The sequence below is a fragment of the Aedes aegypti genome, chromosome 3, assembly GCF_002204515.2.
Source record: "Aedes aegypti strain LVP_AGWG chromosome 3, AaegL5.0 Primary Assembly, whole genome shotgun sequence".
NCBI lineage: Eukaryota > Metazoa > Arthropoda > Insecta > Diptera > Culicidae > Aedes > Aedes aegypti.
Window position 1 is genome coordinate 321,951,858 of NC_035109.1, and position 24,782 is coordinate 321,976,639.

Below are 24,782 nucleotides of genomic sequence, written 5' to 3' on the forward strand. Positions count from 1 at the left end.
TCATTTTTCATGGAATCCGTTCATCATGGTATCAAACATGCAAAACTAAGAAGAATGAACATTCAGAACAACACCGTAAAAAGTGTTATTTTTCATCATATATGGTTGCTGTGGGCTTCGTGACCGTGCGGTTAGTGTCGTCAGGCAATGAGCGCATCTTGTCATGAGGTGTGGGTTCGATTCCCGCTGCAGCCATTGAAGCTTTTCGTCAGGAATGTTTCTCGGCTGTACCATTGGAGTATGCTTGTCCGTTGTCTAGTGTTAAGTTACAGTCTGTGCAGCTAAATGGCTGAAGACGGTGTCCGTGTCTTTTTTTTTAAATGTTTTGGACATCTTGCAGACTAAGTACAACTCAAATTGTTCTTATACTTGTAAATGTGGCTATCCAGCTTTTTATGCTAGCATGCCATAAACTTTGAATCACCCCCCTTCTGACTTGTCTTGCCACCACCATACATTTTTATACTTCAATCGAAGCAAGATTCGTGGAAGTAAAGAAAATAATTGTTGATGTCAGAATTTTTCGCCTTTGTTTTCAAGTCCTTGTTACTCATTTTTCTAATGAATTGCTAATCCTTTTTGGTAAATGAGAAACAGATATGGACAGTAGCTAATCAAGCCCAATAGTGAAAATGAACTAAAGTGAATTAATTTCGATTATCGTTTAAAGATGTTAGAGCCATTAGATCATCGAGCACCGCTCACCAATCCGAAAGAGACTCATTTTTTTCCTCAAAATGTGCAGTGTCGAATCGCTCCTATTTGCATTTTTACAACTGCATTAAATAGTTCGTTATAACATATATGTGATGGATGATTTAGTATGAAGATTTAAAAGCAATCGACCTACAACAGTGGTCCTCAGCTTATATGCATATGCGGGCCACTTAGGTGTTTTTAAAACATAGCGCGGGCCACAACGTATTTGAGAATTTTTTTTTTTATTTTCAATGAGAATGCAAAAATATGAATTTTTTTCTATTAACATGAGTTTTGTGGTCCTTTGGTTATCTCTTGTAAAAGAAGGTCTTGACCAAAACAATACAGACGGTATTGTCCCATAAAAACAAAATCAGACTTCTAATTAATACGGGTTGGAGATATATCTAGGCCCCCTGAAATCCTTCCTTAAATTTGAATACTTATGAATCTTGAAGATTACACTGCTTTAAAGGAACTAAAATTTTATCAATAAACCGATGGGCAGATTTTTCGCGAAGCGAGGAAATTTATAGGCACTTGAAGTTAATTTTAAACCAATGGCTTATCTAAGATTTTTTGATTCAAGATATATTCAAGAGATACGGTCTCAGACATAGAAATCTGTCTGTTATCCCTAGGTTTGATAATACTTCGCAGCATGACCAGAGTTTGTAAGCATGCTCTAAACTAGCGTGCTGTCTTTGCCTCTTTGTAAGATATAGAAAATATACTGAGCAGAGAGGCAATAAAAAATGAGCGAGAAAGACGCGACACAAAACACAACGGAGGAAAATTCCATAAAAAAGAGTGAACTCCGCGAGGCCTGTTTTGTTTGGACGAGTTAGTTAACAGTTATCTTAAAGTGTTAGTTAGGATGAGCATAGAAGCCTCATTTTTGCTGCATCGAATAGGAGCTTCTGTCACTTAACTGGTTATTCCTGAGCTGATAAATACAGCCGATACAGGAAAATTTTTCATATAATAATGATCAACTTTCGAAAACATAGTTGCAAACCCAGTCAAATTTTGGTTGGTATATTTTTTTCTATACATCATTATATATGAATCAAATTACTCGTATAAAATGCATGAAAACGCTATATACACACCAAAGTGGAGGCCATATACGCACTTCCCACGACTTTTTCAGACTTTCCATGGTCAGCAATACGATGTCACAAAATTCCGATAAAAATTAAAAAAAAAAGTTTCCATTGAGTCTCGAACACCGGACCGTTGGATCCCTAACCCGGTACCATACCACTACACTACAGACCGCTTTGTGATTAAAATGTGATTATTTGCCAACATGAAAGGAAGCTTTCTATACAGCACACACGCTTTGTTGTTCTTTGAAGCCCACCGCCAGAAGATACCAGCCTCGGGTGGCAAATTTTGCTAAGCTATTCTGATTTCATTTGATGCTAGTCTGCATTGATATATGATCTGTCAGTTTATACAACTTGATGCGATTCTATTTACGGCATGGTTTGTTGTCAACAAAGTTTGTCGACAATGAATCGTAGTGGAGAATTATATACAATTTGTGTTAACATTTATTCGTTTTGATATGACATATTGTGGGATTCTAATTTTTGACGTATGAATATGAGATTTTTGGCGCACATTCTTATACGATACGTGGTTCACTGAGAAGTTAAAAGAATATTGTGGAGTTCCGATTATCAACGGGAAAGGAATCACCCTCCACGCGATGCTCACACAACTTACCCTGCCAAGTATCGGTTCGCAAGTGAGGCAGAGTACGAATGCATCTAGTGTGCAAGTGACAGCAGCGTGCCAACATTGACACTATGACAGTCTAAAACCGATTGCTGTGATCAAACCTTGTGCAACTTTCCAACCCAGTGGATTCTATATCTCACATTCTCCCTCTGCTCCGAAGAAATTGAATTTCTTCAAACTAAATAAAGTCAAATTTTCAAAAACGATAAATTAAATTACCCTTTATAAAAAAAAATCTTTTTACATTTAAATTTTGATCAGTTTATTAATTTAAAGGTCTTTTTTTATTTTCTGCATATAAGTTGATCATTGTGTATTGCATGAATCATACAGTTATTTTGAAGATTATGTAATGGCATTCAAAATCATCCATATTCCATGTTCTTGTGAAGTACCTTAGTATCAAAATTTGGATGGTCATACTCGTTGTATATTCTAAAAATCTTAGCATTTTGAATAACGTCCATCTCTAGTTTCAACCATGCTTTCCACTGCGGTGTCAGGGACACCTTGACATTCATCGTGTAATTCTGGCATACATCTATCAGGTATCAATTATCTAAGCAGCTTTTATCCTTTATTTGGTACAGGTATCAATTATCTAAGCAGCCTTTTATCATTTTATTTGGTGACTTCATAATTACAAGTATTAGTCATTAAAATGACTAGAAATGAAAATACGTTGTATGTGTAGCCAATCTACATATTGGGTGAATTTAGAATGTAAAGAACTGCAGTAATTTCAAATCTTAAATCTGTGGAATAAATCGGTGGAAAAATGTTGGTTGAAGACAAAACTGTGGTGAAAATCGTGAATTTATTTCCAAGTATTCTGAAAAAAATCCTTACAGAATTACAAGTTCAGAAACGAACGAAATATTAACACTCAAGCTAAATTTTCGACAGAATTTCTGTAGAGTTAAACAATTTCTTCCAAATAACCAAAGGTAACTCTAGAACACAACTGATTATTGGCGAACTCGAGACAAACCAAATTCGATGAATGTCTTGCATAAAGATTTAGAAAATAATTCCATGCATACTTAAAATGTTTATATTTCAATTGATCGTTTCAATAACTAAATTAGGTTTTGAAAACAATCATATCACTCAGTGGCGACTCGTAACCACACGTTTTATCTGATCTACAACCCTTAAAATGACTAATTTTAAATACCATCAGTGCACCAGTATCCGCTCATGCCCCTATTTCCGCTCACTATTGTAAAAATTGATTTTTCGTGTCAAAAATCAACATTTTTCGCACGGATAAATTCTAGCAATATAAACAACTTTGAAATGAAGTCGTCTGACATTATTTTCATTTGATAAAATAATTCTTTATATTGGAAACATAAGACCTCGTGAGCGGTTATTGGGCCACTAGGAATTTGTGTGTGTTTGTCTGTTGATGTTTTGAAGAAATGTCGATTTTAGTATACAGCCTTCTTTATTACAGTAGTAGATATGGTTTGACCACAGAAAATATCAGGATAAATAACAAAATGTTGAAATTATGCATTTTTTAGTAAGTTCGTCACGAAACCTGTTTACCGTGAGTGGAAATAGGAACACTTAGTTGCAGTAACAAATGCAATTAAATATTTTTCATAAAAGTATTTCAATTTCTTGTTATTTTGCCGCTGATTACCTATACTTGGAGCTACACTGTGACATAAAAATAGTATTGATCGACACAATAGTTATTTTATAATAAACATTTGAACACATAACTTCCCTTAAATGAGCGGAATCGGGTGCACTGATGGTACTTAGATCATAAAGCAAACGATAGAAATCGCATATATTTTGCTCATATGAGTTACTCCATAAACAGGTGGATTTGATGTTAGGGAATAGTCACTGATATCATCTTTGATTAATTACTATCGTCTCATAATGTTCAAGCATTCATTAGAGTAACGTGTTTTTTGTATAGAAAGAGTTGACCCTAGTCATGTATAAAACTGCCAAAAGGTAATCAATGAAAACATGTATAGTTTATATGTTGGAATATCTAATGTAATATCTGCAATGGTTCCTAGCAAAACTAGTACTTGCTATTGAAATCCTGGACGAGTTTATGACAAACTTTTTGAATTTTTGTTGTTATTTGTAATCGACTTTAGCTTATTATAGTATACTATAGTATATAGGCGTATAGTGGAGTTTTGATGATGTTCTTTCAGGAGGCAGGTTTAGGATTCCTTCTATAGCCGTAGATTGCTGCAGAAAGTGCACTGGTAATTTATTCAGCACGTCTGTTAGATATTAGTCCTGCGTTGTGTCAAAATTTATCCAAATATTTCGGACAAAAATTTCTTCCCGAAGTCGCTTCCTAAGTTTTGCCAATATCTTCTCCAAAACTTTTCCCAGGAAATTTTTACATTTTTCGTTGGAAATGTCTAGGGAATATTCACCTGAATTCTTCCAGAAAGTTAGTCGGGAGTCTATCACTTTATTTGGTATCAACTACCATTTCAGAATTGTTAATCTTTCTTAAACATTTACCCTGTATTTTACCTCATAATCTTCCATTGCGTAAAATTCGCCCATACAAAACAGACTCAGTACAAATCATATGATCTGTTCTGATATTCTGCGCAGTCATACGTTTGTCGTCTATTTCTGTATATTTGGCAAACATCAAAACACACTATATAGTGCGAAATATTCCTTCGATAATCAACCCACCACGCCACGTCAATTTTGGACTAGAAGAAAAATTCATCGCATTTCATCTTTAGTTCAAAGTTTTTCGTGTGTTCGACTCCATTGATATCCATTTTTAGGAAATTTGACACGAGCACATGATTGGAAACTTTCCACCAGTAGGCGCTGCTCATCGAATAGCCTAATTAATTACTCAAGTTTCAAACAAAATAATCTATTCATACATGCTTTTTTTGTCAGTAGACTTTATGAGCTCTTTGGCCGCTGATTTTTTTTACGCTTCCAAAGAACAAAATTGAGGAATGAAAACTTATTTTTTTAAGCAAGTCTTGTATCTCATGGCAAACAACACACTCAAAGTTTTGGCATTTTTCACAAAAACACAAAAACAATTCTCGAACTTTCTCTTCTTCGCTAAAGGATATTGTGAGTTCACTTGCCACACAAAACAATACTGGCGCATTTGCGGATCAGTCAATAAACCGCAAGCTTCCATTCAGACATTTACATAGATCAAAAACAGTACAATCGCAAAAGCTCGCTTTGTGTAATTTTGCAAGTACATCTGCCCATTACAAAACAACAGAATCATAATTCTCGCATTGTCGTGTTTCTTTTCCCACGAAAACTATACTCTTGAAGAATTTGATCTGACACTTACACAAAGCCAACAATAAGATCAACTAATTCTTGAATTTCTGGCATCAGACTTTGTCGAGGCTCATATTTCTCACGACAAAAAACACAACATAAGCTTTCAATATCAGATTTGCGCATAACAAACAACGATATTGACGAGTTCTCGCTTTCATCAGTGCGTATTGCTGGATCCATTATTTTATCATGGCAAAGAACACGCTTTAATCTGCTGATCTGACATTTGCACTTAGCAAAACAACGAGATCAACGAATTCTAGCTTTTTAGTAGTGGACATTGCCGGGACTTCTCTTCTCCCACGACAAACAACACGTTAGGCTTTTGATCTGACATTTGCGCATAGCAAAACAACAAGATCAACAAAAACTATCTTTTGGCAGCGGACATTGCTGGGCCTCTTCCACCCCACAGCAAACAACACGCTGTAATCTTCTGATCTGACATTTGCACATTGCAAAACAACAAGATCTGCAATTTCTAGCTTTCCGGCAGCGGACATTGCCAGGGATTCTCTTCCTCGACGGCAAACAACACGCTGAAAGCTTCTGATCTGACATTTGCACATTGCAAAACAACAAGATCAATTAGCTCTATCTTTGCGGTAGCGGACATTGCCGGGGATACTCTTCCCCCACGGCAAACAACACGCTGCAAGGTTCCGATCTGACGTTTGCTCATAGCAAAACAACAAGATCACTCAATCTGCTGTTTTCCTGTTCATTTTTTAACACGGCACCAAAGCCTTTCGGTTAGTCTTTTCTGCAAAACACTTTTATATCAACATTTTTTTTCGTACCAGAATAACAAACAAATCTTGGACGGGGAACTGGAATTCTCTCACTCTGCACTTTTTTACTTTTTCTATTTCAATTTAGCAACGCTGCAGGGTGATTCCTCCCATTGCCAGGTGTATTTCCGCAGAAAACTGGCAGAATCGCCAATGTGGAGTTCCGATTATCAACGGGAAAGGAATCACCCTCCACGCGATGCTCACACAACTTACCCTGCCAAGTATCGGTTCGCAAGTGAGGCAGAGTACGAATGCATCTAGTGTGCAAGTGACAGCAGCGTGCCAACATTGACACTATGACAGTCTAAAACCGATTGCTGTGATCAAACCTTGTGCAACTTTCCAACCCAGTGGATTCTATATCTCACAAATATAAGCCTCGTTATTTCTTTTATGTAACACGCGGGCCACTTCACATTAACATTCAAAATGGATTCGCGGGCCGCACAAAACCTTTACGAGGGCCGTATGCGGCCCGCGGGGGCAGTTTGGTGACCACTGACCTACAAGTTCGGTGGATAACTTAACAAGAAAATACTCCACACGAAGTTAATGAATGTAGTACTTCTTCTTGACCTGTGTTGAAACTGTTATAATCCTAGACAAGAATTACAACTTCGACTAACTATGGCTGCAAATTTTGAACATAGATTCAAAATTGTAAAAGTATGTAAAACAGCAACTTCCCATATAATAAAAAAAAATGTTAACGCTTTTTTGCTAGTTTTTCTTCATTGTATCTGAGATATATGAGAAATAGAGTGCTTCGTGAACCCCAAGCAGGACAGTTCGGTTTTGCGTCGTCCGATAGATTTTGCTCACGGTTTCGCGCGTGTTTTTGTCGCCGGATTTTTTTTTTTCCTGTTTTGGAGCGTCTTGCTGGGTAGCGCTTCGTGAAGCCCAAGCAGGACGGTTCGATTTTGCGTCGTCAGATAGGTTTTGCTCACGGTTTCGCGCGTGGTTTCGTCGCCGAAGATTTTTTTTTTTCTGTTTTGGAGCGTCTTGCTGGGTGGGTATTTGGGAAGGCACAAGCAAGACGGTTTGTTTTCGGGACGCCAAGCAGTTTTGCTGTCAGTGTCAGTTTTGTGTTCAGTGGAGGATGGATTACCAACTGGTGAGTTCATTTCATGCTTATGATAACATATTTTTTATTGAAAGCGTAACTTTTAAGTAATATTAAAACAAACTTTGTATGGTTCGTCACTTTAAGTGTCGGCATTATGCTTTTTTCTTATACAATTTCAATATACATATATTTTTCTCTTTTTGACATTATTAAAAATTATCTTTTGAATTGTTCAACATTGTGTATGTTGACGTATTTTTTAAAACTTCTACCATATCGAGACAAAATGCACAGTAATACTCATATGTAATTTTCAAACAAACTATGTATAGTTCGTCACTACAAGTGTCGGCATTATTCCTGTTTCATATAATTTAAAATATATACATGTAATTTTCAGTTTTCGTCATTAATAAAAACATCTTTTGAATTGTTCGACATTATATATGTTGAAGTATTTTTTAAAGCTTCTACCAAAAACTTCTCGAGACAAAAGTACAAAACTAGCTTTAAATATAAGTCGTATATTTCCCCCTTGTCCATGGATCGCATCATCGACCAGAGATGACTCCCAGATCTTTTCCTTCCTCACTAATAAACACCCTTCCCGTGGTGATTGTGGAGATGCAGAGGTATTCTCGGTCTCTAGAAGCAACAATCATTACACCCTAACATTCCTTCTCCATCCCAACTGACTGTAAGGACTTGGTCGGCGCCGTTATTGATCAATAATATTAGATCTTCTAAAATTGCACTTCGAGAGTAAGCGGAAACTCCCATCCCTTATTCATTTGGATCGTAGTGCAATTCTTACCAGTTTCGATCAATCACGGAGTAGCAACCATTGACATGTACAGTCAGTCTATGCTATGCTATGCTATGCTATGCTATGCATTGTATCTGAGATATATGAGAAATAATGACACAGTGAATTGCTGCACAGATAATCCATTTTCTGTATTAGGAACCCTGAAACGATTGATTTGTTGTTCCAATCCAGAGATTTAAAAGCAGCACCATAAGTTTCTTTTAAATCGACATCGGTTAATGATCAGCATGATTCCTTTAAAAGAATACTTAAAATAATATAATAAAATGCAATTAGTGAAATAATTCAGATACCGTTAAGTCACCAGTCACCGTGCGGCCTCCATTCACCGTGCACATATACAAATTCCTACAGAATATTCATACAATTTTCACAAATTATTCTTTTGTCAGCAAAATAAGATAAAACTGATGAAACGAGGTAGTTCTTGTCACAAAGCATTTTGAAAAACCCAGTTTATGCAGTCAAAATCACGTTGATTCCGTTTGATGATGAGATTTTTCAACACTCTTAGTAGAAATGCCAAAAATACACATTTTTCATTTTAACGAAAGAGTACTAGTAAGATGTATTTAATCGTATGAGCAATGAGATTTTATGCAAATTAGAATTTTTTATTGTGTTTCAGTCGAAACCCAAATGCACGGTGAATGGATACTTTTCAATATATATGGTTCCTATTACCGTGCGTTAGTGTAAAAAGCATGACATTATTCGGTAATATTAGATTTATTGTTATGTGGTCATTAAACTACTTCATATTTAGTTTTTCAGTGCACATGGAATAGTTTGGACAATACAGTCAAACCTCCTATAACGATTTTAATGAAAAAATAATTGTTTAGCCAATTTTTAAGCTTTTTATGGTTTTTATTGTAAACTAAGACTTGAATACTCTTAAAAATGAGTGCGCACACTACTAGCAACATACTTGCTCCATCAACAACGTTTCTTCAAGATACAAAATTTAATCATGACAAAAACTATGCACGGTGAATGGCGACATAGAACGGTAAGAGGCGACCTTAACACGACATTTTCAAACATAATTTTTGAGTATTTTTTTGTTATGCATCATTAGTTTTAGATTTTTCCCTGATTTATTATATAATTGCACGTTACGTAGTGGTATTCTAGTACGCTTCAAATTATTTGGAAAAGTTATATAATTTTTTGAAGTGCAAATTCTTCTTAAATGCACGGTGAATGGTACCTTGACGGTACACGTAAAAGAATTTGGTTACGACGAAATTCATAACAAATCAGGTGAAAATTTTTGACAAATGAATCAACAAACATAATTCATTGCCTACTAAGATCAAACCATAAAAACTGTTGGCAAGATATGTCAAAACCAATTCACCCCCGCTAGCGTAACAAGCTGGCATCCTAAAGTAAAAATATTCGATGATGAACAAATTTACAAAAATGGTGTCATTAACAGATTGTGTCCGGTAATGGGAGCCATATTTTATGATTGGCCAATTTGGTACTAGAGTACATCATCAAACTGTAAAGTCAAAATTCATATTTATATTTGTACGCTACAAAAATGAAAATAGGGTGCAGAGCTACTTGGGCACTTTCATGATACACTTTGGCATGGGGGGTTTTACTAGGTCGAATTTTCAGAATCTTTGCAATATGAAGCACTTTTGTACGGCGCATATTGTGGCCAAATATGAGCCCTGTAGCCTTCAAAAAACCCCTCTGCCGAAGTGAATCAAAAGTGTCAAGAATAGGATGCGGCTTCTATGTATCATAAATTGATTACTAAATCACGTAAAAGCATTTTTTTTTTAAATTATGAATTTAGAGGCTTATGTGTCCGATACCGGGGGACCTTGCGACGTATTTTTGCTATGCCTAAAATATATACAGTCGACTCTCCACATCTCGATATCTCTCACTATGTCGATGATTGCTTCGGTCCCTTAATTCTGCATACGATTTCGCACTCCATATTTCGATGCATTCCTGTTGAGTTTTTGTTCCCAACGCAATGTCCTCTCCATATGTCGATATAAACATTATCAAAGGTTACTAGACCAGATTTAAATGATTCAGAACAATTTCAAAATGAAGTTTGTTTGTTTATTATTTTCCTAGTAACGGAGTGATTTTCAATCTAGTGTTCATTAAATTAATGTTCTTTGTCTCGATTTCTCCCTATCTCGATGGTCCCTTCGATATCGAGATATGAAGAGTCGACTGTAACAATATAAAAAATCTGTTTTTTTATTTGAAATTATGGCCACAAACTTGTTCTAGTTACTCCTCCATGCATTGTTTCAAACGCTGTTCCAGCGCTCATATGCCCCTGCCGGTCGGTCTGTCTGCCTAATCTAACGCACCCGCGGGTTTGGCCTCCGGAGTAATGAGTGGAAAGTCAGGGGGCTTTCAACTGCTCGGCCGCTGCGATGGATCATCCGATGATCATCGACGCGACTCGCGGATGATGACGATGGTAATGATGGACGTCGGTTGGAGGAAATGCTTAATTTGCTCTCCGGGGGCGCGCGAACGATTCCTCCAAATGTTCTTTTCGACAAGGTTTTTGGACGAAAGGGGTTGCGTCAAAAGCGAACGATAGTGAAAACAGTGAGAGGTAACATGTTGTGCCATCGTCATACTGCACCTATTACCACCAAAGAGCAAGGTCCAATTTGGGTAGCGGTTCCATGGGCGTGTACGGGTGCCGAAGATCGAGATCGAAAGTGACCGCGAAGTGGTGGCAATGATCTCGGTGGTTTTTTCCTTGTTTTCTTTAAAAGTGAAATCTCTGAACGATGTTCAAAAACTGATTAAGATTCGATTTGACAAACTAGTTGTTGGCCAAAAGTTTCTACTGACTTTTTGCTTCTGTTAGTTAACTTCACTGAGGCTTTCTTAGACCCACAACTATCTCTCACTGAATATAGAATTTCACCACTTTTTTAATTATTTATATAACAATTTTATGAGGTTCTGTACCCCCATCCTAAGTTTTTCAGAATATATGGTATCGAATAATGGATGGAAGGATCAAAAGGAAGGGCAAATAGAAGATGTTTGGGGAACTTTGAAAAGGGATTGGAAAGAAGAAGGAAGAAGTCATTGGAAGAGGCTAATGACTTGAATTATATCCAAGCGTACTATTATAAGAAGTGTCTAGCACTTCTCACGGGACAGAGCCACTTCAAATTTTCCTCCTACAGGTACAGCAAGGCCTCAACAATCTAAAGTGAAAATAGTTCATGTTATAACAGTTCATGTATATTTTTTTTTTGTAATTTTTATAGTGATTCTCAGCTAAGTATTATAAGTCTTTATGAAGGAAAGTATCGTTCAATAATCTTATATCACATGGAGTCATTTTGTCATTGGAATATAGGTTAATTTCGCTGAATTATAATGTCTAATTACGTATTTACCGACTTATTAAGTTACACACTACCCTACGACGTGCTTTAATCAGGGAAACAACCAGTCGATGCCCCAATTACCCCCATAGTTATCGTAACAAACCAGCATTTCGATGAGCAAACAAAACGCAAGCAAATTGCACTAAACCAGTAAAACTACACCGCCATAAAGTGGCTGCACTCCACAAACAAGACATGTTTGTAATAAAAGTCAGTGATTATTTTCGGGGCCTGGTGGCGTTCGTTCTGCTGCAGCACTAGTTAGAAATACAAAGAGAAAAGTCCAGCGTAAATATCGCAACTCCGTCATGGGAAGGCCCGCAGTCATATTTGGCACTAAATAGGCGCAGAGCGGGGAAAAGATCGAACCGCAATTAGGCCTGCCCCGGGTACTCACACGAGACAAACGTGTGGTGTGGATCTTCCCTTCATCGCATCGCACCTTAATTTGGACCGATTTCGAAACATCTCACCTATTAGACAGACGAAAAGTGCATAGTGCTGTCTATTTAAATCGGAGTCGGGTCGGAGCTGCAATTACCGCCAGTCAATTTCGAAGTGGGGTTTTGCGTTTTTTGGAACTTTGATTGTTTTGTTTACTCTTCTCGGTTCGTGTCTTGTTACACGCTTGTTTGCAAGAGCTGGGCGGGCGGTAGGTCTGCACCAGTGTTTCCCGAACTGTTTTTGACTATCGCCATTCTTGAGTCAAATATTTTTATTTTTAATCAAATTTCCAAGTTTTGTAGTGTAGTAGTTATATGTGATAAAAATTTAAATTGTATGTGGGGCCTTTCTTAGCCAAGTGGTTGGAATCCACGGCTACAAAGCAAAGCCATGCTGAAGGTGTCTGGGTTCGATTCCTGGTCGGTCCAGGATCTTTTCGTAATGGAAATTTTCTAGACTTCCATGGCCATAGAGTATCATCATATCTGTCACACGATATACGAATGGGATAATGGCAACTTTGGCAAAGAAAGCTCTCAGTTTATAACTGTGGAAGTGCTCATAAGAACACTAAGCTGAGAAGCTGCCTCTGTCCCAGTGAAGACGTAATACCAAGAAGAAGAAGAAGATATTATAATTTACCACTTTGGGAACCGCTGAACCTACACATTCGTTCGTTCGTCCCATTGCACCAGTTTAACCTCATTTTCGCTTACACTTCTCGGCTCATTCGTTCCTTTCACCCTGTGTAGATGCCCCTGCTGAACTGAACGGTGAACTAAGTTGCACAGCTGATTGCGCAGTCAGCATGAAGCCAGGCCGGGTTTCGTGTTCTTGGACCGAGGAACACCATCGACGATGACGACGACGGCGATGGTTCGTCTTGACACGCACACATACCATAATCGGCAATCGCTAAATTGAAATACTCCGCCGCCGTCATCTGACCCACTGCTGGTGCCATGCAGAGACCCTTTTCGGGCGGGCCGTACACTTAGGGAACTGAACATAATAATTCCGAAAGATAAGTCTCATAAAATAACACGAAGCTAGAAAATTAAGCTTTCATATTGCACTTATGCTCTTCATTATGCCTAAGAGTGAAATAATGGGCTTTATGAATTATTTCAGTTTTCGAAAATAAGGACTTAGTCAAAAGTCGTGTCAGAACGACGGTATGTTGATATCAGAGAGATTCAATATATCATTTTAAACTTATGGCTAATTATCATAAAGCCGTTTTATGAATTCCTTAAGTTCATTTGCCTGAGTGTACATGTAGGAGCAACTCGATTGGCTGGCCGTCGAACGTCGACCCCTTTTCTGACGGTGGCTTTCGCATCGTTTGCCCACTGAAGTTGAAGGTTTCCCATGTAGGTCCATGGACGAAACTAGGCCCCCGCAACCGAGACGGTATTGTTCGACTTGTTGGAGGAGCTCCGGGGAAGGGGTCAAGACGGTAGATGCAGAAGCCTTGCCCCTTTGTCTCTGGTGAGGCAATACGGCAATGTACCTACTTATTTGCATTTATAGGTAGAACGAAGGAATTTACGTGAGCTACTGTGCAGCGAACTGGAAAGTGAGCTTCCTTAGACGGCTGCTGTTGTGTCGGATGGACTTATTGGTCGACCGTTAGATTTTTGCCACCATTCAATGCCTACGTAGAGGCGGCCAGCATGGCTGGAAGCAGTGTTAGGAACTTGGATGTTCGTTTCGAATAACAGCTGTTTGTTCGCGGTTGGATGCGTCCTCCAGCTGGTGGGTCACGGTAGAGAAGCTTCATCGGAAGAACATCTCCAGACAGAAGTGAATCGATAGTCAAAGAGAATAATTAGAATAGTTGGATAAGTATAGGCTTCCCTAACCTAATAGAGGTACCTATATTCAAATTACAAAAATGATTGAACTAAAGTATCGATGAATCTCAGAATTCATAACATGTTTTAAAAAAAGTGGGTATCATAACTGTCGCTAAACATGGTAAAAAAGAAAAAGGACATTTTCCGGAATACTAGTTTTCATTCCAAGAGTGAAATGAACAATGTTGAAATTTGCATCCAAGTGAGCAATCATTTCGATGCTTTGGACAAATTTTACGAACATCAAATCGAAGTAGCTTCTAGATTCAAGTGAGGAAACCAAGAGTGCCGCCTATCGTGGTCAGTTGTTCCGAATTTGGGGGGGCAGGAGATCTTGAACTCCATTAGGGGAATCAAGGTTTCCTTCCAAATCGCAAAGAAATGAGACTGTCGCGTTTTGCCGGAAACTCTTAAAGATCGCGAACTTCTTCTCAAACATCTTGAAGAGAAGAAGCACAATTTTTTTTTACAAATGAAGACAAAACTGAACGTTTGTTCAAAGTTGTCTTGAAAGGTTTCTCAAGTGACTAAAAGTCATCTGAAGATATCAAAAATGGAAAGGGCTATCTCAAGAATATTATTTAGTTTCAAATCAAATGAAAAAAAACCCTGCCGCCACAGGGAACATCTACTCCGCCTCTTCGTCTACCGAAAATTCCAACGGAAAATTATCAAATGTACCCACTTCAAGTGATATGTCTGCCTTTGATTTTAATTTTCTAACTGGAAAATTGAATCTAATGATTGATGCAATGTTCAAAGCCACCACTATGATTGAAGCAGTCCAAGTTGGTGTAAAATTTACTAATCAAATTGTTATTGGATTACGCTTTTCTAATGGATCCAAATAATAATTTAAATATTTTAAATTGGAATGCTTGTTCTTTGAATGGTAAAGAGGACGAGCTGTTTTATTTCCTTACAGTCATTAACGTGCATAGTGTTAAGTTATTAATGAAACGTATTTGAAACCTGGATCTAAACTCAAAGGAGATCCCAACTTTTTAGTTCATCGTAATGATCGACTTGATGGAGCATGTAGGAGAGTTGCAATCATCATTCATAGGAGTATAAAACATCAACTGTTTTCATCATTTGAAACTAAAGTTTTTGAAACTTTAGGTGTTTCTGTTGAAACACAGCTTGATAAATACACTTTCTTAGCTGCCTATTGGCCTTTTCAATGCTCTGGAATTTATTGTCATTGATGACTTTAAAGCCAAACATCGGTCATGGAATAATTTTCAAAGTAATTCCAACGGCAGAATTTTATTTAATGAGTGCTCTTCATGTATTTCTTAATTCAATACCCTGATAGCCCCACTTGTTTTTCCTCTTCTAGAAATCCATCAACGATTGATTTGGTCTCGACCGACTCTAGTCATCTTTGTAGCCAATTAGTTACTCATGCTGATTTTGATTCTGATCATGTCCCTGTTACATTTCAAATAGCATAGCATAGCATAGACTGACTGTACATGTCAATGGTTGCTACTCCGTGATTGATCGGAACTGGTAAGAATTGCACTACGATCCAAATGATAAGGGATGATAGTTTCCGCTTACTCTCGAAGTGCAATTGTAGCAGATCTAATATTATTGATCAATAACGGCGCCGGCCAAGTCCTTACAGTCAGTTGGGATGGGGAAGGAATGTTAGGGTGTAATGATTGTTGCTTCTAGAGACCGAAAATACCTCTGCATCTCCACAATCACCACGGGAAGGGTGTTTATTAGTGAGGGAGGAAAAGATCTGGGATTCACCTCTGGTCGATGATGCGATCCATGGACAAGGGGGAAATATACGACTTATATTTAAAGCTAGTTTTGTATTTTTGTCTCGAGAAGTTTTAGTTAGAAGCTTTAAAAAATACGTCAAAATATATAATGTCGAACAATTCAAAAGATGTTTTTATTAATGACGAAAACTGAAAATTACATGTCATCATTTCATTTATTTAGTTAACATCTACACAGATAACACTGAATCAACAATTTCACGCCACAATACTCGGTTCGTGGCCGCATCTCTCCAACCTCGGTTCTGCCCCACACTCGCCAAATCGATACGCACTTGATCCGCCCACCTAGCTCGCTGTGCTCCACGCCTTCTTGTACCAACCGGATCCGAAGCGAACACCATCTTTGCAGGGTTGCTGTCCGGCATTCTTGCAACATGCCCTGCCCATCGTATCCTTCCAGCTTTGGCCACCTTCTGGATACTGGGTTCGCCGTAGAGTTGGGCGAGCTCGTGGTTCATCCTTCGCCGCCACACACCGTTCTCCTGCACACCGCCGAAGATCGTCCTAAGCACCCGACGTTCGAAGACTCCAAGTGCTTGCAGGTCCTCCTCGAGCATCGTCCACGTTTCATGCCCGTAGAGGACTACCGGCCTTATGAGCGTTTTGTACATGGTACATTTGGTGCGGGCGTGAATCTTTTTTGACCGCAGCTTCTTCTGGAGGCCATAGTAGGCCCGACTTTCACTGATGATGCGCCTCCGTATTTCACGGCTAACGTTATTGTCAGCCGTCAGCAAGGATCCAAGGTAGACGAACTCGTCGACCACCTCGAACGTATCCCCGTCTATCGTAACACTGCTACCTAGGCGAGCCCTGTCGCGCTCGGCCCCACCAGCTAGCATGTACTTTGTCTTGGCCGCATTCACCACCAGTCCAACTTTTGCTGCCTCGCGTTTCAGGCGGGTGTACAGGTCTGCCACCTTTTCAAATGTTCGGCCGACGATGTCCATATCATCCGCGAAGCAAACAAATTGACTGGATCTCGTAAAAATCGTACCCCGGCTGTTAAGCCCGGCTCTCCGCATAACACCTTCTAGCGCAATATTGAACAACAGGCACGAAAGTCCATCACCTTGTCGTAGTCCCCGGTGGGATCCAAACGAACTGGAGTGTTCGCCTGAAACCTTCACACAATTTTGCACACCTTCCATCGTCGCTCTTATCAGTCTAGTGAGCTTCCCGGGAAAGCTGTTCTCGTCCATGATTTTCCATAGCTCTACGCGGTCGATACTGTCGTATGCCGCCTTGAAATCGATGAAAAGGTGATGCGTTGGGACCTGGTATTCACAACATTTTTAGAGGATTTGCCGTACAGTAAAGATCTGGTCCGTTGTCGATCGGCCGTCAACGAAGCCGGCTTGATAACTTCCCACGAACTCGTTTACTACGGGTGACAAACGACGGAAGATGATCTGGGATAATACTTTGTAGGCCGCATTTAGAATGGTGATCGCTCGAAAGTTCTCACAGTCTAACTTGTGAAATGAATTATGAATTATGAAAGTTATTTTAGTATATTTTTTTTAACTTTTTGTGTTTGTGAAGGAGTCTTAGGGCTATCTATTTTAGTTTCTATAATTCGAACTCATGGTAATGATTATTTTCAGAGTTTTTCTATTTTACAATGTTAAAATTTATTTTTATAATTATATTTATTTTTTTTTTATTTTTTAAGAAAAATATTTATTGAATGGTTCAAAATTTAATTTTTTTAGCTACTTGTTTATTTATAATTAATATTAGTTCTAATTATTATTTTTGTGATATTTCTTATTATTTTGGTATAATATATTTTAAATTATATGAAACAGGAATAATGCCGACACTTGTAGTGACGAACTATACATAGTTTGTTAGAAAATTACATATGAGTATTACTGTGCATTTTGTCTCGATATGGTAGAAGTTTTAAAAAATACGTCAACATTCACAATGTCGAACAATTCAAAAGATAATTTTTAATAATGTCAAAAAGAGAAAAATATATGTATATTGAAATTGTATAAGAAAAAAGCATAATGCCGACACTTATAGTGACGAACCATACAAAGTTTGTTTTAATATTACTTAAATTAACTTTTAAATTAACTTTCAAGAAAAAATGTGTTATCACAAGCATGAAACGAACTCACCAGTTGGTAATCCATCCTCGACTGAACACAAAACTGACACTGACAGCAAAACTTCTTGGCGTCCCGAAATCAAACCGTCTTGCTTGCCTTCCCAAATACCTACCCAGTAAGACGCTCCAAAACAGAAAAAAAAATAAAAAAAATTCTTCGGCGACGAAACCACGCGCGAAACCGTGACCAAAACCTATCTGACAACGCAAAATCGAAACGTCCTGCTTGAGTTTCACGAAGCACTAACCTAGCAAGATGCTCCAAAACAGGAAAAAAAATCTCCGGCAACGAAAACACGCGCGAAACCGTTAGCAAAATCTATCGGACGACGCAAAACCGAACTGTCCTGCTTGGGCTTCACGAAGCACTCCATGTCCCTGTTACATTTCAAATATTCCATGAAGCGATTCCCAATCCAATCAACTCAACTATTAATTATTTTCGAGCCGACTCGAAAATATATGAAACATATATTGACTCTAATCTTGATGTTAACATTTCTTTACAATCAAAACTTGATATTGATAATGCCATTGAAACTTTAACAAATTCCATTGTTGAAGCCAGGAGCATTTCAATACCAAAATTTGAATCCGTGATTATAGACGATGATCTTAAACTCTTGATCCGTCTTAAAAACGTGAGGAGAAGGCAATTTCAACGCACTCGCGATGCTGCTATGAAAATTATAATGCAGGATTTGCAGAAAGAAATCAAAAAAAGTTTTTCACAATTAAGAAACAACAATTTTGAAGGTGACGGGGTTGGTGGTCTGATGGCTACCGCTTCTGCTTCATATGCAGAAGGTCATGGGTTCAATCCCAAACCCGTCCCTTTCCTCGTACTTTGTAGTTGTATATCTCTCACTTGCTTCTATCTTCCATTCTAAATATATCACACTCAAACTATTCGTTTATAGCAAACGCTAGAACATGAGACGGACAAGAAACCGTTTCCCTAACGTTTCCTACTTCCACGCGCACGCCTTTCTTACGCCTGATACATAGGCAGTCTGCTAACCACAAAAGCAAACCTCTCTGCCATGCCTTTCCCCCATCCATACACTCCCGCATGAACTGGCGTGGATGCAGTGGAATATACGGTCTACGTGGGAGCCAGTTCAATGCATCATCAATTCCTCCCCCTTCCCCTCATTGGTCTGCATTCTGACGTGGCAGGTGCCATTGTTGCCTAAAAATAGAAGATCACCAGCACTTATACACTGAGGATGCCTGTTAGTCCCAAGCAGTCATTCGGTTGGTTCCTTGTGTAAGTGCAGCTGATCTGGCGATACTGGAGTGCATCCACGGGCGGCCAATCAAGCTCAAGCTCAAGCTCAAGCTCATTAAGAAACAACAATTTTGAAATTAAAATTTCTCAATTGGACCCTGGCTCTAAGGCCTTTTGGAAATTGTCTAAAATTTTGAAAAAACCTCAGAAGCCAATATCGGCATTGAAAGAGGAAAACAAATTATTACTAACTAATTGCGAAAAGCTCAAAAACTTGCTATACAGTCTGAAAGCGCGCACAATTTCAATTTAGGACTTACTAGTCCAATTGAAAATCAAGTTACTCTGGACTTCGAAAATATTCTCAATCAAGAGAACGTTTTCGAAAATGCCTGGGAGACTGATTTGGAAGAAGTGAGAGCTATTATTAAAGAATTCAAAAATTTGAAAGCTCCGGGTGATGATGGAATTTTCTGCATCCTCATCAAGAAACTTCCAGAAAGTAGCTTACCATTCTTAGTTGATATATTTAACAAATGTTTTCAATTAGCATATTTTCCTGACAAATGGAAAAATGCTAAGGTTTTTCCAATTTTAAAACTAGACAAAAATGCTGCAGAAGCTTCTAGCTATCGTCCAATCAGTTTGCTTTCCTCTATCAATAAACTTTTTGAAAGGGTCAATTTGAACAGAATGATGGTACACATCAACGAAAATTCAATTTTTGCCAATGAATAGTTCGGATTCCGCCATGGACATTCGACCACTCATCAACTTTTACGTGTAACAAATTCGATCCGTTCCAACAAAACTGAAAGCTATTCTACTGGCCTTGCTTTTCTAAACAAAGAAAAAGCATTCAACAGTGTTTGGCATGAAGGTTTGATCGTAAAATTAAAAAACTTTATTTTTTCAACATACATTGTTAGAATAATTCACAGTTATCTGTCAAATCGTACACTTCAGGTTAATTATCAGAACTCCAGATCTGAAAGACTTCCTGTAAGAGCTGGTGTTCCCCAAGGCAGCATTTTGGGACCAATATTATACAATATTTTCACAACTGACTCACCTGAGTTACCTCAGGGATGGAAAAAATCCTTGTTTGCGGATGACACAGGCTTCTCCGCCAAAGGACGAAGTCTGCATGTCATCTGTAGTCGATGGCAAAAAAGTTTGATATTTTTTCTTCATACTTGCAAAAGTGGAAGATTTCTCCAAATGCTTCCAAAACTCAACTAATAATATTCCCACATAAACCAAAAGCTCTTTATTTGAAACCTTCAAGTAGACATATTGTCACGATGAGAGGGGTTCCAATAAATTGGTCAGATGAAGTTAAGTATCTAGGGCTCATGCTAGATAAGAATTTAACTTTCAAAAATCACATTGAGAGCATTCAAGCCAAATGTCATAAATATGTAAATGTCTCTATCCCCTTATTAATAGAAAATCAAAACTTTGTGTTAAGAACAAGCTTTTGATATTCAAACAAATTTTCAGGCCAGCCATGTTGTATGCTGTACCAATATGGACTAGCTGTGGTAATACAAGAAAGAAAGCTCTGCAGAGGATTCAAAATAAAATTTTGAAAATGATTCTGAAGCTTCCTCCCTGGTATAGTGCCAATGAGTTACATAGAATATCCAATGTTGCAACATTGGAACAAATGTCAAATAAAATAATTATTAATTTCAGGCAAAAATCGTTACAATCTTATATTGCCACGATTAATGCGTTATATGTTTAGGTTAAGTTAGGTTAAGCATATTCAAAGCGTTTTTTCTCTTTTAAGCAGGTGAAATCAACTCACCTGTAAAAAATCTCAACTGCTACGGCAAATGAAATGTAATATGTTGTTAACAAAATGCTAATAAAATCTTAAATTTGTTTGACCAAATTAGGATGATAGTGTTATCTAACACAGAAAACCTAGATATAAGAAACTAATGGAATGATACTAATAAAGAAATAAAAAAGAGCAGCGTGCTGCCTTTGCCACCTTGCCAGAGAGCCAAAAAAATGCTAGCAGAGAGGCAACGAAAATTACGAAAAATTTTCGTTACAAAACACACCAGAGTGAAATTCCATAAAAAAAGATTGCCATCACAACTCCCCGAGGAATTTCTTGTTCGGGCGGGACGCTCAAGAGTTCTTTTGAAGCGTGAGTAAAGGTAAGCATCGCAACAAGAGAGAGAGTACCAGAAAAAAAAACCCTCGCATTTTTTGCACTCTCACTCGAATCGCTTGAGGATCTGTGTGGAAAATTTTAAGTTATTTTTTTTTCTCCTCAGAAAAACGACAAAAACGCCTCCTCTTTGCATCGCAGAGTAGTTTCTATCAAGCCTGGTTTTACCAAAATAGGATGATAGTGTTTTCTAACACAGAACACCTAGATATAAGAAATGAATGTAATGTTTAAAATGATACTAATAAAAAAATAAATAAAGACTAATTTTAGGGATTCTAAAGGTATCTGGTGAGAAGGGCTGCCCCCCTCTTCCTACTCCAATGCTAATAACTACGTTAACGCAACCCATCAATCTAAATTCCGAATAACTCAACCCCGTAGGTCACGTTTCTGTCGCTACACACCCATTCATTAATCTTCATCTTGTTTTGGCTTAGCTTATCTCCCGTCCCCATTGACTAAACGACGACGTAGGTGATTATATTGAATCACTCCAAACGCCCCACGCTCTTCGCAAAACGACGACAGCGCAACAACAAAAACTGATAAGCTTCATTCAAACAACAATAAAGGTAGCCGGTAGTCGGTACTTACTTGTGAATTCGCTCCTGCTGGACTTGTTCGTCTTCGATGTCCACGATCTGGAACAGTTCTGCTTCGCCGTCCCGGCCGAACACCCCGCCGGGAATCTTCCGCAGGAACTTCTTCAGTACCGAAGCGATCGTGTACACCGAATAGTTGTCCACGTTGACGAGCCGGCCCTGCTGCAGGAAGTGAATCAACTTTTTCATCGCACCCTGATGGCCGGGAGCTCGGAACACATCCTTCAGCACCGGGGCTTCCTTGTTCAGCTTCAGTATCAGCACTAGCAGGGGTCCAGGAATGTCGTTTTTGCACACCTCATCCAACGGGACGCCAAATTTGACCTTCTCCAGCCGGTGCGGATAGGGCGATCCTGGGTGGCCACACGAAGTGACCACACTGCCCAGGGTCGCTGCCCGCCGATGCATTCGTTGCGCCCAGCTGGACATTGTGCTTCTTCTACGGTTACAGGTTTCGAGTTACACACCGACGAATGGAACTAGCGCGAAACAAAAAAAAAATAACCACAACTACAAACCGAAAACAAAACAAAGGAAGACGCGTGGTACAAGGCGCGATAAGTACCGAGAGACGATCACGTTGCTTTACTTGGAAGAAGATGGACAGATAAATCGCGAGGGCGGGGGCGGGAGAAAGACAGAAAAAGGGTGTAAACTTTCACTACAATTTTCTGTTCCAGCTACGCCCGGTTGCGTTCGTACACATTGGGGGAATTGTTATTTCGTTGTCTTCTTCTGCTTCTGCTGCTCCGGACATTTACTACACTGCATCGACGCGTGATGTTTTGCCTGTAAATAGAGGAAATGGAAATATTTGTTAGCCGATCGTTATCAATAATACGGTCGCTGTTTGGATGCGGTGTGGTACGCTATGGACTGCTAACGGTTTTTCCTCTGGGTAAAGGTTAACAACTTCCTCATCCAGAACGAATGGAATCAGTGTCATTTAAGTACAAAATTTTTGAGTTCAATTCAAGGTTCCGTCAGAAATCTTTTTGAATATCATCATCAAATTGGTATATCAGGGCTGGTAGCAAGTCTCTATATTACACTGAAAATATATATTGTTTTATATAACGAAATCGTTCGTTTAAACTACGAAATTATTCGTTGTTTTCTGCAACGAAACAGTTTCGTAAAATGTACGTAACCAGCTTCGTAATAAAATTCAAGCTCCAAATCAAAACAAACAAAGATTATTATATTGTACTAAACATTTCGTAATCGATATTCGTTTATTTTGTATTGAGAACGAATATTCATACGCAATGTACGAATCATTCGTAAAAGGAGCTAGAGCTTTAGTGCATTTGACGAAATGGTTTCGTGCATCTGACAAAACCTACGATTTGCTCGTACAAATACAGTGATTCAAATTAGTATGCGTACAGGGCACTGTTTTCACATCAAGTTGGTAAATACTGATCAAATGATATATCAAATTTAAAATACTTTCTCAATAATGAAGGTTGATTATTGATGACGTATTTCGGAGTCAATATATCTTTTGATAGCTTTCTACCAACTTGATGTGAAAACAGTTCCCTGTATGCATATGAATTTGAGGCACTGTACAATGCTTTTTGTGTTTTTTTTTTCACTTAGGTACCTGAAACATAAGAATAATCTTAAATACCAACCCACTCTACTTCAGAGGAATAAAACGGGATCTGTGGCTGCCACCGATACCGGTCCTTCCGAGCTTGTCTGGGCCTTGCGTGTTCTCCTTCCGGTAGCGGTCGATCATTCCCATCTTGAGATTTGTAAACACGGCCTGCAGTACAGGTTTTCTTCCCGCTGGAAGTCGCAGTGTGACGTCATCGTAAGTTGATTCATTCTACGAAATGTGTCTACGAAACCATTTTGTTGCAGAAAACAACGAATGATTTCGTAGAGCAAACGATCAGTTTCGTAATACTAAACAATTCTCGATTACTTTTTCGAATCGACGTAGGTTACATTCCCACGGTTTGGAGAAAAACAGAAATCTCGAAAACTTATTCTAACAGACTCAAGTCAAAAAAGAATACAAACTTACTTTATCGATTCTACGTGTTTCGCAGATGAAATTCTACACGTTGCGCTCTGAACCAACTCGATTTTTCACTTTTAAAACGTTTAATTTCCGAATTTACAAAACGACGAAAGTAAGATTCTCAACTTTCGCAACCTAACCACTACTTTCGCCGCCCCGCTGTATGGAGAGACAAAGTGACTTAACCACGAATCAAAACAAAACACTACTTGAGCCGATTTTACACTGGTAGAAAAACGTCGAAAGTAACCGAATAAATCGGCTTATCATTTTGTAATATTTTTTTTGTGGGAAATAACAGGAACTCCCTAGTTTTTGAACGCGAGCTTAATGTATGCAAAATTTAAGCGATGTACACAGCGAAAAAAAAATAAAAAATTGATTAATTTTAAAACAGTTTTAAAAGACAGGTTGTGATTCTTCTGAATTAATTTTCTCAAAACCATATGAAAGTTACTTACGTCGATTTGAAAAAGTAATCGAGAAATGATTGAGAGGAAATTAAATTTTATTATTTTTTTTTTTAAATTACAGTTGACTATCGATATCGACGGGACAATTGAGGTAGGGAGAGATAGAGACATACAACAAATGTTTAATACTAGATTTAAAATCACTCTGTTACCAG

General features: G+C 38.3%; 1 protein-coding gene across 15 annotated transcripts in view; it reads right to left on the bottom strand.

Moving 5' to 3' along the window:
* The window catches only part of LOC5576761, a 180,611-nt gene that overhangs the window by 115,625 nt on the left and 40,204 nt on the right, over nucleotides 1–24,782 (bottom strand). For 14 of the 15 annotated variants that reach the window (XM_021855158.1, XM_021855157.1, XM_021855159.1 and 11 more), the window contains one exon: nucleotides 22,112–22,908. In XM_021855158.1, the coding sequence (XP_021710850.1) occupies nucleotides 22,112–22,548 (437 nt within the window). In that variant the 5' untranslated portion in view covers nucleotides 22,549–22,908. The remainder of the gene's footprint in view (nucleotides 1–22,111; nucleotides 22,909–24,782) is intronic. The other variant, XM_021855152.1, reaches the window with a different exon arrangement.